Source organism: Conger conger, chromosome 14, assembly GCF_963514075.1.
Source record: "Conger conger chromosome 14, fConCon1.1, whole genome shotgun sequence".
NCBI lineage: Eukaryota > Metazoa > Chordata > Actinopteri > Anguilliformes > Congridae > Conger > Conger conger.
In genome coordinates, this window is record NC_083773.1 from 6,786,136 (window position 1) to 6,801,998 (window position 15,863).

General features: G+C 41.2%; 2 protein-coding genes across 6 annotated transcripts in view; both read left to right on the plus strand.

The window, feature by feature from the left end:
• The window catches only part of LOC133109518 (CMRF35-like molecule 5), a 6,042-nt gene extending 917 nt beyond the window's left edge, over positions 1 to 5,125 (plus strand). Inside the window, exons 2-6 of one of the 2 annotated variants that reach the window (XM_061218849.1) lie at positions 720 to 1,037; positions 1,498 to 1,645; positions 2,475 to 2,575; positions 3,587 to 3,654; positions 4,150 to 5,125. In XM_061218849.1, coding sequence (XP_061074833.1) covers positions 720 to 1,037; positions 1,498 to 1,645; positions 2,475 to 2,575; positions 3,587 to 3,654; positions 4,150 to 4,311 — 797 coding nt within the window. In that variant the 3' untranslated portion in view covers positions 4,312 to 5,125. Of the gene's footprint in view, positions 1 to 719; positions 1,038 to 1,494; positions 1,646 to 2,474; positions 2,576 to 3,586; positions 3,655 to 4,149 lie in introns of both variants that reach the window. The other variant, XM_061218848.1, reaches the window with a different exon arrangement.
• Positions 5,126 to 8,328: 3,203 nt separating this feature from the next.
• On the plus strand, positions 8,329 to 13,615 carry LOC133110559 (basement membrane-specific heparan sulfate proteoglycan core protein-like). 4 transcript variants are annotated; one of them, XR_009704861.1, is made up of 7 exons: positions 8,329 to 8,427; positions 8,653 to 8,688; positions 8,772 to 9,059; positions 9,754 to 10,029; positions 10,234 to 10,518; positions 12,525 to 12,611; positions 12,979 to 13,615. XR_009704861.1 is itself a non-coding variant. In XM_061220762.1 (7 exons), the coding sequence occupies exons 1-6, from the start codon at positions 8,379 to 8,381 to the stop codon at positions 12,598 to 12,600; spliced, it is 990 nt and encodes a 329-aa protein (XP_061076746.1). In that variant the 5' UTR covers positions 8,329 to 8,378; the 3' UTR covers positions 12,601 to 12,611; positions 12,979 to 13,615. The 4 variants fall into 4 exon arrangements, 3 of the variants coding, with proteins under 3 accessions (XP_061076746.1, XP_061076745.1, XP_061076747.1); XM_061220762.1 differs by having other exon boundaries at positions 12,545 to 12,611; XM_061220761.1 differs by lacking the exon at positions 12,525 to 12,611.
• Positions 13,616 to 15,863: the final 2,248 nt, after the last annotated feature.

Here is a 15,863-nt window from a genome sequence, read left to right on the forward strand (position 1 = left end):
CTGCTGATCTCCTAGGATTTTCACGCACACTCGTCTCTTGAGTTTGCAAAGCATGGTGCAAACTCCAGTGAGCAGCAGTTCAGCCGACAGAAACGCTTTGTTAATGAGAGACGTCAGAGGAGAATGGCCAGACTGGTCAAAGCTGACAGGAAGGTGACAGTAACGCAAATAACTACACATTACAACAGTGGTATGCAGAAGAGCATCTCTGAACACACAACGCATCATAACTTTACATTACATTACATTAATGGCATTTGGCAGACGCTTTTATCCGGAGCGACGTACAGGTGATTAGATTAAGCAGGAGACAATCCTCCCCTGGAGCAATGCAGGGTTAAGTGCTTTGCTCAAGGGCCCAATGACTGTGTGGATCATTAGACCAGGGATCAAACCGCCAGCCTTGTGGTCCCAGTCATGCACCTTAACCACTACGCTACAGGCCGCCCCTCTAAGTGGATAGGCTACAGCAGTAGAAGTCTAAAAAATAAGTCGAATAAATACCTAATAAAGTGCTCGGTAAGTGTATATCGTATCAGAGCTTTCAATGAATTTTAAGATCTTAAAAGAAAACTGTAGATATTTGAACCTGGCAGGTCACTGGTTGATCTTACAAAACAAAGTTTTTAGGACTTTTGTGATTCGGTATCCTCCCTTATATTATTACATTATATTATTATAAACCCCAGCTTGTTGCTTCTGTGTTGTGTTGACTTCAGGCATCCAGGCCAAAGACTTCTGGGGTCCACCGAAGGTCACAGGTCGTGAGAGTGAATCTAAAACTATATGCTGTGGCTATGATGAAGACTTCACCAGCAATGAAAAATACTGGTGCAGAGGGGAACGTTTTTGGTCGTGCACCCCCGTGGTGACAAGTTCCTCCCCGAGAAACGGAAGAACCTCTCTCTCGGACAAGACAAGACAGTTTTGTATCACCATAAAAGACCTTACAGTGGATGATAGTGGGCCGTATTGGTGTGCCATCGACATCCGGGGATCCGATAGACGTGTTCCAGTCTCAATCACCGTCAAACCAGGTAGGTGCTGGCTAATGTGGTGCTGATGAAGTGTACTTCAGTCATCGGCCATTGTAAAAGAGCCTATTTCTATTACGTTTGACAAACATTAGCGGTATCTGAAGTATCTTCTCATCAGACCCCCCAATCACTTTCACTGACTCCTGATTGTCAGTGGACTGAATCTGATTTTGCTAATGGCAATGAATTTAATGAATTCTTTTACATTTTTGGAGGTGACCGAATTGCAATATTATGCAAAAGATAGACAAGGAATTAAAAATTATATAATTATAATCTTGTGTTGATTTTTATTGTTACTTTCAAACACTTTATAGTAACGTATTACTGACACATACGGTACTGCATTTGTCCGTTAATGCCAACAGGGGGAATTTGGTGACATCCGCATATCGTGTCTGAGAACCAGTTGAGTTGTGACGTTCATGGATGTAACCTGTCCCCAACTATCTCCTAGCAGTGAGGCCAGTGGCCCCAAAACCAGAGAAAAGTACAGAGAACCCCACAAAAAAACCAGCGACGACCAGCCCCTCTGTGGGTCCCATGGTGACCAGCGCCGAGACTACCGCAGCAACTGGGTCCCCGGTCAGCCCGAAAAACCCAACCAGGTAAAGTACATCTGTTTTTTTAATGTCGGTCTCCATAGTCCTCCTGTCTCAGATACTTGGAAGAAGTCACCACATGATACACCATTACAGCGCATGGAGGTGTGTAACAACCAATAATGCAATAACTGACCGATAATATAATAACTGACCGATAACTGACAGAGTGGTCAGACTCTGGCTAACCCACATAACGCACTGTGCCTTGTTTATGCATAGGGCACAGCCTGCCAATCGTCACACAGGGAACAGTCTGTCAAATATATACAGTGAGTCTGTAGGTATTTGGAGAGTGATACAATCTGGGCTGTAAAAAATGTACTAATGGACTTCACACAGTGCGTTTGAGCTGTGCTAATGGACTTCACACAGTGCGTTTGAGCTGAGCTAATGGACTTCACACAGTGTGTTTGAGCTGTGCTAATGGACTTCACACAGTGTGTTTGAGCTGTGCTAATGGACTTTACACAGTGTGTTTGAGCTGTGCTAATGAACTGCACAGTACCCATTAGCACAGTGTGGTCGCCACAGTGTGTTTGAGCTGTGCTAATGGACTTTACACAGTGTATTTGAGCTCTGCTAATGGACTTCACACAGTGTGTTTGAGCTGTGCTAATATAATTCACACAGTGAGTTTAAGCTGTGCTAATGACCTACACAGTGTCCATTATCACAGTGTGGTCTGCACAGTGTATTTGAGCTGTGCTAATAGACTTCACACAGTGTGTTTGAGCTGTGCTAATGGCCTTCACACAGTGTGTTTGAGCTGTGCTAATGGACTTCACACAGTGTGTTTTGAGCTGTGCTGTGACCTACCCTGCTCCTGTTTCAGCTGGAGGGGCACATTGACCATCCTGGGCGCCTCCGTGGGCATTCTGCTCCTCGTCCTGTGTCTAGCCTGCGCCATCAACCAAGCCTGCAGACAGCGAGCATGTGAGTGCGTCAGGGAAAACCCTCTGTTGCTGCAATAGCGTAAAGTCTGGTCCATGCTTCATCCGGCAGCCTCTGTACGGAGGGGCCTCGCGCTGGGCCTGGAGATTCCCACGCCGGCGGAGGGGCCACGCAAAAGCAGAAACGGAGACTCCGTGCCTCGGCAAAAAAAAACAAACATTTTTTTTAACCATACGGTGTGCTCTGGGTTGTCAAACAAAGCTGTTTTAATGTCTCTGTAGCGTGTTGCTGTCAGAAAAGGACTGACAGGATTGGAACTATGACGGCAACCGCCGGACGTAGTCTCTGGGCAGTGCCGTATGACCCCTCCATACGGAGGTTACCAGATCAAGCATGAATCAAGGATTAGAAGAAGGAAGTTTACTTCTCTCTATCAAGTTCAACCTCTGAGTTGCGGTCTGACTGTATGCTGCCATCCTGTAGCTCCCAGGCAACTTCTGCTTGTGTAAAAACCAAATACTGTGCCGTTGCTTTGGTTTATTTTCCTGTTGCCTTCATTTGTTTGTTCATTTTGATTCCAATCGGGAGACAACAGGGTGAACTTCAGTGAAAATTACAAGTCATGTCATTTAGCTGACACTTTTATCCAAAGCGACTTACATTTGATTAGACTAAGCAAATGTGGGGTTAAGGGGCCAACTGTTGTGCGGACCTTGTTGTGATTGAACCTCCAACCATGCGGGTCTCAGTCATGCACCTTAGCCATGAGGCCAGAGGCTTCATGTATTTGTGTTGACAGAGAAGGGGGTAGTGATCATGTATTTGTGTTAACAGAGAAGGGTGTTGTGATCATGTATTTGTGTTGACAGAGAAGGGGGTAGTGATCATGTATTTGTGTTGACAGAGAAGGGGGTAGTGATCATGTATTTGTGTTGACAGAGAAGGGTGTTGTGATCATGTATTTGTGTTGACAGAGAAGGGTGTTGTGATCATGTATTTGTGTTAACAGAGAAGGGTGTTGTGATCATGTATTTGTGTTTGTTCAATGCACAGGCACAGACAGGCTGGAGAATAAAAGGGACAGTTTGAAGGAGAGCAGCCTTCCTCCTTCAGACTACTGCGTGAGTTATTCTTCATATCTGGGGGGAGGGGGAGTTAGTTGACTGAGGAAAAGCCGGAACTTTTTTTTCCAAAACTGTAACATTGACTGAAGTAAAAAAATAAAAATAAAACAGCAGTTCCAGGTTTTACTTGGTGAAATTATCTGGCTAACTTCATAATCCTACTTTGTGACAGACACCCCTCGTCTGTCTGTTAAACCTGGATATATAGTTTTCTGCTAGAAGGATTTCTGTAATTTTTTAATTAGCATATAATAATAATAATAATAATAATAATAATAATAATAATAATAATTATTATTATTATTATTATTATTATTATTATTATTATTATTATATTCTCATTAAACAAATATTATTATTAGTTTAAGTCATAGTTTATACCAACATGCCATAACTAGCAGACCACACCAGCGATAGCCACTAATTAACACCAAATTTGAAATTAATCAGGAAATAGATTCCCAATTCCAGCTTCATTTTTCTCTTTTGTAGTCTTTTGCTGAAGTCCCGGAGATACTCTACGCGGAGGTAACTGCCGGGAAGAGACGCCAGCCCCAGTGTGACATCGCCACCTACGACAATTTGTATTTTCACACGATTGCTGAAGACCGATCACCAGGGGGCAGTGTTGAATACGCTGCCGTGAAGCGCTGAAGAGGAATACGTACGTGGAAGAAGAGCGTACAAGAGAATCTGGAAGAATCTACTCCATTTTCTCTCAAAGATAGACTGATGTTTTTCAGCCAAATCTATACATATACATACATACATACATACATACATACATCTATACATATAACATATATTATTTCCTGTATTTAAAAGTGTTGCAATATTTCAAATATAGCTATATTTTTCATATTTGTAAAATATTTATTCTGTGCTTGTAGTATATATTCACAGACTGAATGAAGCCCAAACAATGTACAAACTTTGTTTTTGCCTTTGTAGAAGGAAGGGCATGAGCAGAGAAGTCTGATATTTATTTTTATATTTTGGCCAGGATTTAGCTGTGTGCTTCAGATTCTTTATATACAAAACATACCATGGTTATCTGAACCCTGCCTTTGTTCTCCCAGTGTTTTATTATCTGTCTCAGATGTTTGAAAAACTGAAAACCTGTTTATTTGGTTTCTATTTTTGAGAATTTTATGGTTTCATGAAAGCTTCCCCGTCTGTTTTAAAAGCATATAGCAGCAGACTGAGTGCAGTACTGTATAGATTAGACGCTAGTCTAGTATAGCGGATAATCGTTTTCTTTTGCTTTGCCCTTATTGGTAAAGTCTTACACTTCATTGCCTGAAGTATAAAATGATGATGAATTTAAGTGGACTGGATAAATGTATCCCCACATTGCTCCAGGGGGGGACTGTCTATTGCTAAATTTAATGAACTGTAAGTCGCTTTGGATGAAAGCATCAGCTAAATGACATGAAATGAAAAAATATACAATATCTGTCCACAGCCATATATGTCTGTTGTATTTTCTGATCTGTCCAAAAGGACCAGTCTTCAAAGCTTAGAGCAGTGGGTCTCAAATCACTTAGCCAGTCACAATAAAATATATATATCTAAATATATAAATATATAATCGCCACCACCTAACTCCACAAAAAAGGGTGAAACCATTGTTACTCCGTCAAAACAATGCTTAAACAGTAGATTACAAATTAGGCTATATTTGAAATAGCCTACCGTAAATCCTCAAATTGTGGCCGGGGTCTTTTATTTACTTAGGCTGCACAAAGCACAGGCCTTTATTTGGGGCAGGCTTGTATTCGAGGCAGGCCTTTATTTCTTATTAGGCTTCTGAAATAAAGTAAAAGGCTACACTTAAAGTGGGCCAACACTGTTCAACACTTCCTGTAACCGTTCAGAAATCAATTAGTGTAGACTAATCAGGAAGTCATAGTGTCAGTCTTAACAGACTTAGTTTATTGCAAATATTCTCAAACACAATAAATCTCATGCAAGTCCAGAATCCATAAAATAACAACTTTCCAGACACGCCTTCATGAACAATAACAAATTATCGTAGATAACAGCAAGTTAAGGATCTTTTTTTCCTAAAGTGCATTTTATTGTGAGACATGCGTTTCGTTTGGAGCAGCATACCGGTAGGCTATCAAAAGATTTTTGCTTTGGTTTGGGATTTAATTTACTTTTGGACTGTTTCATTCTATTGGTAATGTTGGGACTGATGGACACTGAAATCTGGTAGGTATTTGATGGTTCACTGTTAATTTTTATGTAGTTGAAAGAGTGTCGGGATTTCCACCCGTCTGTTTATTGCGAGCCAAGGCAGCTGCTTTCATTCATTCATTGAACGTGCACTGTGCTGTAAATACATGGAAACCTTATTGCATAGCCAAGTAGCCTAAATTGAGTTAATTTTTAATTTTGCCTGATTTACTTTTTATTAAATTCGTAGGCTGGAATGCCTCGCGGCAACAATTGTGTTTAAATGTATCCTGCTTCAGCCTTTGGCAAGCTACTCAGAAGGGGGCGGCGAGCGACTGGTAGCTTGAGAGCAACGTGTTGGAGACCCATGGTGTAGGACAACGACTTTTCATTGGCAACAGTATTAAACCCACCAACAATATAAAATATTAAGAAGAGCTCTTTTATTTCATTGAGTTAAATCGAAACAATGTCTTCTAGTGCTCATGGACTGTTAGCCCTACTGGTAGGCAATATTACCCCGGCTTGTATTTGGGGGCCGGCCTTTATTTGTCCGAATCAACCACGCCCCCGGCTATTATCCGAGGCCCGGCTTCAAATAGAATCCCGGACACAATTTGAGGATTTACTGTAATTGCATAAAATATTAAATATTATATTAAAATATTAAATAATATATTAAATATATTATTAAATAGTTTACGTATAGCATAGCTAAACTATCTATAAAATAGGCTTTTTTTAAAAAACAATTTGCAGACCACTTGGAATCCTTTGTGGACCACAGTTTGAGAACCACTGGCTTAGAGTGACTGAAATCCGAAGGCTAAAATTAATCTCTGTAGAACCAATCCTTTCTCACAGAACCGGTCTGTTTTGATCTGGGAATTTTCATTTCCTGTTGAGTACAGGTACCTCATTTCTCCATCTTCAGCTATACTGGCCATTATTACCTCTGTTTCAGTTATTGAGCGTACGAGGACTGGCTTTGAACGTGCAGGGACTGATTTACATGACATTTTATTTAAGTGACAGGAAACAAAAACATTTCCGTTTTAAGTATTTTTGACATTTGACAGTCAGTGTGTCAGAAAACATTCTCTTGCAGGAAATGAACTGGTGTCCCTAGCAGTTCCTGTGTGGTTCCCCGTGTTTTTAATTAGCAGTGCCCCCGCTTACTTCTGTATTCTCCTTTCATTTTCTGCTGAAGGCTGCACATGCAGCAGCTGTGTTGAGAAACACAACATGCCATAATCTTTCAAAATAACTGAAGACAGATATTCACCTCGCAGAAGTGACAGAACCCACCAGAATCATGTCACAAATATGAATGTTTCCCATCACAACCATCGTAACATTTTGATTTCTCGGGGTTCAGATCTGGTTTTGGTAATGCTTTATTTTATGGCTCATGAATTACCTAGTGTTTACTGGGTAAATACCAGATACTTATTATGTAACTATTTGGATTTCCGAGTTATGAACTATGAAACAACATATTTACTTATTTATTTATTCATAATCAGTTTCATAATACTTATCACTGAAATCAAAGTATTTACCTAATACACAAGTAGCTGTGTACCTACCCAGTAAATAATAGGGAATTGACTGCCTGTAAGATTACCTTTACCCTGGATTTTAATATAATATACAGTACTGTGCAAAAGTCTTAGGCACCTGCATAACATTCTGTACAGATAAGATTCTTTCAAAAATAAATAAATGAAAGGTCCTAAATAAACGTACGACACATTTTATATTACATTTTAGTAATTTGGCAGAATAGTTAAAAACCAAATCAAAACAATAGTTTTGGCAGTCGGAGGGTTGCTGGTTCGATCCCCCGCCCGGGCTGTGTCGAAGTGTCCCTGAGCAAGACACCTAAACCCCCAAATGCTCCTGATGAGCTGGTCGGGGCCTTGCATGGCAGCCAATCACCGTCGGTGTGTGAGTGTGTGTATGAATGGGTGAATGGAGAAGCATCAATTGTACAGCGCTTTGGATAAAGGTGCTATATAAATGCCTGCCATTTACCATTTACATTTACCTTCGGCGTTGAAACTACATCACTTCTCTGAGATAGCCAACGCTGTCCTGCAGTTCTATAAGACAATCAGCAGGGAGGTTGTTCCAAGCATGCTGGAGAGCTTGCCACAATACTTCTGCAGACATCAAGTTTTTATGTAAAAAGTAGTCAATTGCTTACAGTAATATGTTATTTTAAATTAAATACAAAAATGTCTCTGTAAAATTAAGTCTTTTGGAAAATGAATATTTGGAAATCTCAATTGTATTCTTTTATACTAACACACACAAAAAAATAAACATACATATAATAAAGTCTGGGGTGCCTAAGACTTATGCACAGTACTGTAGAATAGAATAGAATTGAACAGCACACACTCCACCCATCATCACATATGAGAGATGTGAACAGAAGGGGGCACTGTGGCATGTGGAGGGTTTATGAATGCACATCAGAAAAAATGATTTACAACGACGGCTTTACACAACTTGTTCCTGTTCCTCTGAGAGAGATGGTCACCAAAAGTACAATGGACAAGTGGATATTTTTCTACACAGTCTGTAAGTAATAAATAGTACGGTATGTGCATTATTTCTATCATTATAGTTATGACATTATGATGGCAATCATTAGTATTAGTAATAGTAGCAGTCGAAGTATGAGGTAGTATATGCCTTTATATGGGTTGTATGTAGCAGTTGCTTTGGATTGTTGGTGCCTATAATATGATCATTTAGATGTGTTTGTAGATTGTAGGTCTTTACATCTGTCCTTGTACTCCACAGTTCTGCCCACCCTGATCTCCATCACAGAAAACAGAGGTAATCCTGAAACACTTTTCTGCTTCATGGAGGTGACCGCAAATGTGTTTTCAGTGGCTGACCTAAAGGTGTTTCTGCTCCAGAGTCTAGGGTCCGAGTGGTCCTGATGGCAGATCCAGCCTGGTCAAATGTGGTAGCAGGAGAGACTGTGAATTTCACCTGTAGGGTAAATGATTCAGAGCCATTCATGCAATGGGAATATTCCTGGAAGAAGCGAAGAGGAGCAGAAGAGACCACACTCTCCTCCGATACTGAAGGAGGCTTATCTGTGTACACTGTGAGTCATGTCACTGAGTCTGACAGCGCTCAGTACTTGTGCGAAGCAAGGGCAGGAGAAACCTCAGCTGTCAGTGTGACACATACGTTGAACGGTAGGTCAGTGTGATGTCGCTTTGCCAGTCATGCTGGATCTATAGGCAGCTGAAAAAGGCTCAAAGAAGGGCAACCAAATTGTTTCCTGATATAAAATCTAAAAATGTTATGAGGAAAGACTTAAGATGCTTACTGCAATCTTTTCAAGCTTTTTAAAACGGAAACTTAAGGATGATTTGATTGAGACTTTTGAATTCATTAAAGGGATTAACAAAGTTATCTATGAGAGACTCAGCAGGTTAAGATCTGTTAATGATGGGGTATGAATAGAAATTAGCAATGTGTATAGATAAGAGCTGAACTATAAGCACTGCCTTAGCTGTTAGTATTTTGGGCCAGTAAAAGTGCAGAAATGTGCTTTTTTTTGTCATGGCCTCTTTTTCATTTGTTTTTTGAGAAGCAAGAGATTAATCATTTGAGCATTGCTGCAAAGACAGTATTTTCTTTAATTGAGCTGGTCAAGCTGGCCATAAGGTGGTCTTGCTGGGCTTGAGCTGGTCAATCAGATAGTGCTGGTAGCATATCTGAGATGGGAGTTCAATCAATCAGCTAGCACCTGAAAGTCTTTACTCTTAACTTTTTAGTGGAGCACACAGGGGTCAAAATGAATCAAAATGCCATTGATTGTTTTTGTCTGCTGAAATCACAATACTTCCTTTGAATCCAATGCTGTTTGATCTGGACTTTCTACAGTGCTTCAGTTAGTCACGCTGACCGTACAGCCTGACAGGAGGACCTTCAAAAACACAGAACAAGTGACGCTGAGCTGTAAGATTCACAGCAATCTGAGTGACTGGGGATATCTGTGGTACAAAGACGAACAGGAGCTTCCTATAGACACGGCCGTGGACACATATACCATCCATTCTGCTGTTCCATCAGACTCTGGAAAATATTCCTGTCGGGGAAATAAAAAGGGCGAACCTATATACTCTGACGGCAGCAACACTGTCAATATCAACATTTCTGGTAATTACTTGCTGTTAGCTTTCCTACATTATTAACTAATGCAATCAGATGTGACAAAACGACAAATTTTAAATAGAATGTAATTAGGACCAATTCCATGGAGTTTTTAAGATCTTTAGGAAGATTATTCACATCTTACTTTTATGTGACAGGTGACAAGTATTATTTTATGTTTTATTTTTGTTTTGTCTGTTTGCTTCCCAGGTCTGTTAGTTGGTCGCCAGGCTGTGCTCACCCTGGAGACTCCATGGGCAGCCATGTTCGGCACAGGCAATCTGACACTGAGGTGTGTGGTGAGGGGGAGTCCGGCTGAGTGGAACTACACGTGGTACAGAAACGGACTGAGTCTTCCGCCGGGCCCCGGCAGAGACACACTCGCACTGACCCCAGGAAACCACTCCTACCACAGCGAGTATATGTGTAGAGGAGAGAGCACAGATGACATGACTTATACAGAGTTCAGCAAAGGATGTGTACCCGCCCATAAGAGTAAGTACTTTCCTGTCACTCCACAACCTTGCTAAAATGGCTCTTGAGTGGTGTACTTGACTGAGCAAAGGTTCCGTGGTGTTACAGCAAACAACAGCAACTTCCTGAATAATTACAACCTGGAATTAAAAGCATATGAATGCTATATCGCAAGCTAATACCAAGTTAAATAATTTTTAATTTAGCTGACGCTTTATCCAAAGCGACTTACAGTTGATTAGACTAAGCAGGGGACAATAACCTCTGGAGCATTGTGGGGCTAAGGGCTTCTCTCAAGGGCCTAACAGCTGTGCAGATTTTATTGTGGCTACAGCTTTATTTTGATTTATATTTTACACCACAAGCTAATATTAAAATTAAAATAAAGCTCAGTCTGCACTTTGCAGTTGTCAGGTTTTTATTACTGCCTGGGTGTTAGTTTCACCGTGGGGACGATATCGTCCTTTTTTCCAATTTTTCCTTTAGTTGCCGAGAGGGCGTGTACCTGACGGCCCTCCCACTCGTTACCATCATTCGCACCAGCTGTGGGAGGGCTACTTATACGCTCTCTGGCTGTAGCTCGGCGCTTCAGTGACTTTTGGCCACTTCCTGAAGTAGGCACTACAGCGGTCTCTCTCGCTGTTGTGGTCCTGACAATATCTTTTTGCGGCTATTGTCAAATTTTTTGCTTCCTTTGAGCTCCTCAGTGTGGGTACTGGAAGCGTTCCTTAGTTCAGCTCCCTCTGTTTCCACTTAGTTGGCAGGAACAAAGGTCTTTATCGAGGTCTTTGCTTTTCCTTTTTCCTCGTTTCTTACGAGTTGGCACACCGATTTTTGGTGTTGGTTGGGACAATATTGTGGTGACTGTCCCATCAGTTACAAAAACATGCACATGGGTGTTTCACAAGTAGCCTACATGAGATTCCCCTCCATCATCTTGTCCTGGTTTCATAAATGTGGCAATCAAGGCTATACTTCCTCTTCGCCACAATCTATCCAACAGTTCAGCTTTGCAAACAGCTCCCATTTTCAGAAAGCTAAACCGTCGTGGTTGGAGCCTATCCGGTTTTACCGAGCTTTTGTGCGCCACGCACGTACGGTGTATCATCGCAACTAGTCAGGAAAGCACGAGAATGAGAGTGTAAAGCACTTGGCACGCACCCAGAAGTGACGACGGCCATGTCAGGGCCATGAAGCCTGGCTGTAGCATAGTGGTTAGGGTAAATGACTGGGACACGCAAGGTCGGTGGTTCAATCCCCGGTGTAGCCACGATCCGCACAGCCGTTGGGCCCTTGAGCAAGGCCCTTAACCCTGCTTTGCTCCAGTCTAATCAACTGTACGTCGCTCTGGATAAGAGCGTCTGCCAAATGCCAATAATGTAATAATGTAGTGAAGCGGGGCTGTTAAATGCCGGCAGTGCACTGTAATCCTGAACGGGGTAATCCACCGGCACACCCAGGTCTCCATAGCGCCCACATTCCACGCCAATAGACAAACAGACAGCACACACAAACACAGCGCTCACTGCACAGAGCAGAGCAGCGGGGACTGTAGCCAGAGGTCAGATGCAGCGATTCATATCAAATGAAACCCAACACTGATGTACTCTAGCTGGCTGCCTGATCTGTGACTTGATCTGTACGGCACATTTCATACAGAACTGTAACACAATGTTCTGTACATGTAGATAAAATCTGATAAGAAATACAGAAGAAAAAAAAAATGTAATTAAAAAAACCATAACACAGGGGCGGGGCGGCCTGTAGCGTTGTGGTTAAAGTACATGACTGGGATCCGCAAGGTCGGTGGTTCAATCCCCGGTATAGCCACAATACGCACAGCCGTTGGGCCCTTGAGCAAAGCCCTTAACCCTGCATTGCTCCAGGGGAGGATTGTTTCCTGCTTAGTCTAATCAACTGTATGTCACTCTGGATAAGGGCATCTGCCAAATGCCATTAATGTCATGTAAAAGCAGAATGATTAAATTAAAATAAAAGTGCTCTATCTTGGGTCCAACCCTCATTAGACCTCCATCGTTGACCATAGATCCTGACGGATTGGCATTAAAAGCACCTCAGCAGGTGGTCCACCCAAACTCCTAGGGGAAGAATAGGTAAGCCTTCAACATCCAGGAATAATAATAGGTCCTATGAAGTATGTTAGTCGTATATTTAGACTTAAAATCTTATTTCTATAATCTTTTTGCTAAATGAGACAAAAAAAAAACTGCCAATGAGGTGAGAGATTGACACATCTCAATATTTGCCAATGGCCGCGTGAATGTCACTTTAACAAGAAGAAGCTTAAAACAAGCTAATATTTTCTACGTGAGAGAAAAACTCTTGTCGAGACAGTTTCTGCAGTGCATACAGAACAGATATTCAGATATCCAGCGCTACTTTCACACATGGACAAAAGGCAGAAATGAATCACCTCAGACTCCACACAAGTCCGTTAACTCAGAGTCTCATTTCCTCCAGTTTCCCGTGCACTGGAGAATCTAGCCCGCTGTGCTCTGGGGGCGGCCATCTTGCTCTTCCTGGCTATCATCGTGAATGAAGGCTTCTGGAGGAGGGTGAGGAAGATGAGAGGAGCTACATCTGAGGAATGATTGATTGTACCTTTCACAGAGAAGTAGAACATCAAATTATTCAAGTATAAAGCTGAGATTTTTTTTTTTTTTTTTTTTAAAGCACCCAGGACCTTTCTCAGAAAAAAATGATAATTATCTTGAAATGTATTGCCATTGAGGCTATGTTCCACTGAAAAACGCATCTTTGGTCTTGCAGATGATTACAGAGGTACAAACTTAAATTATCATAAGGTGTGGACTTTATTCCAGCAAAGTATGTAAAGCTAATTTGCGTATGTTTTTCAAGAAAAACTCCAAATTTGATTGAAAATGCTTTTTTCTTTTCAGTGGAACAGAACCTTAAAAGAATCAATGCATGTATGCGTTTTGATGTCAAGTCTTATATAAGCTTTCTGTTCCCCAAATGTAATTTTCCGGGACATTTTTTTTTTTTTAGATAAAATTTCTTAATGTCGTTCAGGGTGGTTCCGTTTTTGATTGAGAGTGCCACAGTGTCACAATAAAAACTTTCATTCAAGCTGGCACTTGAGCTTATGACTCAACTATTTACTGTCATATATGACTCATGACTCCTCATGAGGTCTGGGAGTGTTAGTACTTAGAGCTGGAGAACCTGTTTGGCTTCAGGAGCAGAACAGTCTCAATATCAGAGACATTTAAAGTGCTGATTTTCAAAACATTTCTTGATTTGGAAGAGAGCATATACACTCATGAGCACTTTATTAGGAACATAACATGGCAGCAGTGCAATGAATACAATCGTGTAGATACGGGTCAGGAGCTTCAGTTAATGTTCACATCAACCATCAGAATGGGGAAAAAATGGGGAATGATTGTTGGTGGCTGACAGGGTGGTTTGAGTATCTCAGAAACTGCTGATCTCCTGGGATTTACACGCACACTAGTCTCTAGAGTTTGCAAAGAACAGTGAGCAGCAGTTCTGCAGACAGAAACGCCTTGTTAATGAGAGATGTCAGAATGGCCAGACTGATCAAAGCTGACAGGAAGGTGACAGTAACACAAATAACCACACACTCCAACAGTGGTATACAGAAGAGTATCTTTGAACACACAACGCGTCATAACTCTAAGTGGATAGGCTACAGCAGTAGAAGTAAAAAAAAATAGGTCTAATAAATACCAAATGATGTGCTCACTCAGTGTATTTAATTTTTCTTTCTGAATTAAGAACCATTTTTTCAATTGATTTCGGGTGTCATGCAATTTTGGGTGTCATTTGCAGGCAAATGAAGGCAAGCTGATGCTTTTAAATGGCCCGGTTTATAGAATCAAGAGCACAACAAGAGAGCATTCAGCTTAATATAGCCAGTACATTTGGATGAAACAATATTATAAATCTAAAAGGTGAACAACACTGGCCCTAAATTTGAACCTTGTGGAACTCCTTCATTTATGCTCAGAGACTCTGATTGTGGATCACCCAATGCAGCACACTGACATCAAACTCTGAGCTAATTTTGAAACCCAAGTATAGGCTGTAGAATGAAAAAGAGTCTTCAAGAGTCTCATCATGTAACATCACAGAGTGATACAAATGTGTCGAAGGCTTTAGAAAGGTCTAGAAAAAGAGTAGCACAATGTCCGTTATAATCTAGCGCATGCACAATGTTATTACAGATACCCCCACCCCAGCGCATAAATGGAAATTGACAAAATTCCGCACAGATATTACGGATATTAGGAAGTATTATTTCACACAACGAGTGGTCACTGTGTGGAATAGCTTGCCAGGCCAGGGCATGTAGTGGAGGCAGAAACACTGGGGGTTTTCAAGACCAGGCTTGATACGGTGCTAGATACTATTTCACTTTTAGGCAACTAGGCAGTAAGTCCCTTTAGGGCTAGGGGAACACTGCTGGGCTGAATTACCTGTTCATCACATTATGTTATTTATTTTTATTTTCATAATAATTCCCGGCTCAGCCCTCAAACCAGATTGGTGAGTGCTTTCAACAGAGTGCCTACCACTCACCAGTAAGCATTGAACAATTTATTGGCTACTGATTCAAGAAATTTGGCTAAAGAGGACAATTTAGAAGCAATAATTATTAAGACTGCTATGATCATCACCTTCATGCAGCAGAAGTGTTTAAAGAGGTGGTCTTTGCACAATTGGCAATCTTTTTTAGGGTTTCCCAATTTAAAAATGCAACCCCAATTCACACCACATGGTGTCATCTTTACAGCGCACTCCAGTGGAGATAAATCACACAGGTCAGCTCTGAAAGATTTTCAGCTCCCGTGCTTCTACGTTTCCTGGCGTTATTAAGACACGGTTCCTTTATGCTACTCTGTTCCTTTCCGACAATTCAGTAATTCCGACAAAATGTGATGTTGTGGCGGCTACAAGCTTCAGCGTCCTGTCGTTGCAGTGGTGGAAATTTGATAGCATTTGGTTTGATCAGGATTAGTTTTGTAATTGAGTCCTTGTTGTAGAGGCGTGCTCACATTTGCAGCTTACAGATACTTAAGTAAAACTTACTGTTTTTGTCAGTCATCCAAGATTTCAATCATACATACTGTACAGCCCATTTAACCCAATCATCTGTCATCATGGCTACACCGTAAATAAAAATTGTCGACCCTTTAAAGGCAAGGCACTAGTACTTCATTAGTGTGTGTACAGGTGCAGGTATAGGTGTGTGTGCAGGTAACAGACAGATGTAAATTGGAAGCTGAAGGGAGAAAATATTCTTGTGAATTTATTTAGCCAAGATTAAAGAATGACAGTGTTTTGGCTCATCACACATT

What these genes read in the sequence shown, in the direction of transcription:
- LOC133110559 (XM_061220761.1), top strand. Translation starts at nt 8,379, where the DNA reads ATGGTCACCAAAAGTACAATGGACAAGTGGATATTTTTCTACACAGTC. An exon ending in TGTGACACATACGTTGAACG is followed by an intron (nt 9,060 to 9,753) that starts GTAGGTCAGTGT and finishes GACTTTCTACAG; the next exon opens with TGCTTCAGTTAGTCACGCTG. An exon ending in ATGTGTACCCGCCCATAAGA is followed by an intron (nt 10,519 to 12,978) that starts GTAAGTACTTTC and finishes CATTTCCTCCAG; the next exon opens with TTTCCCGTGCACTGGAGAAT.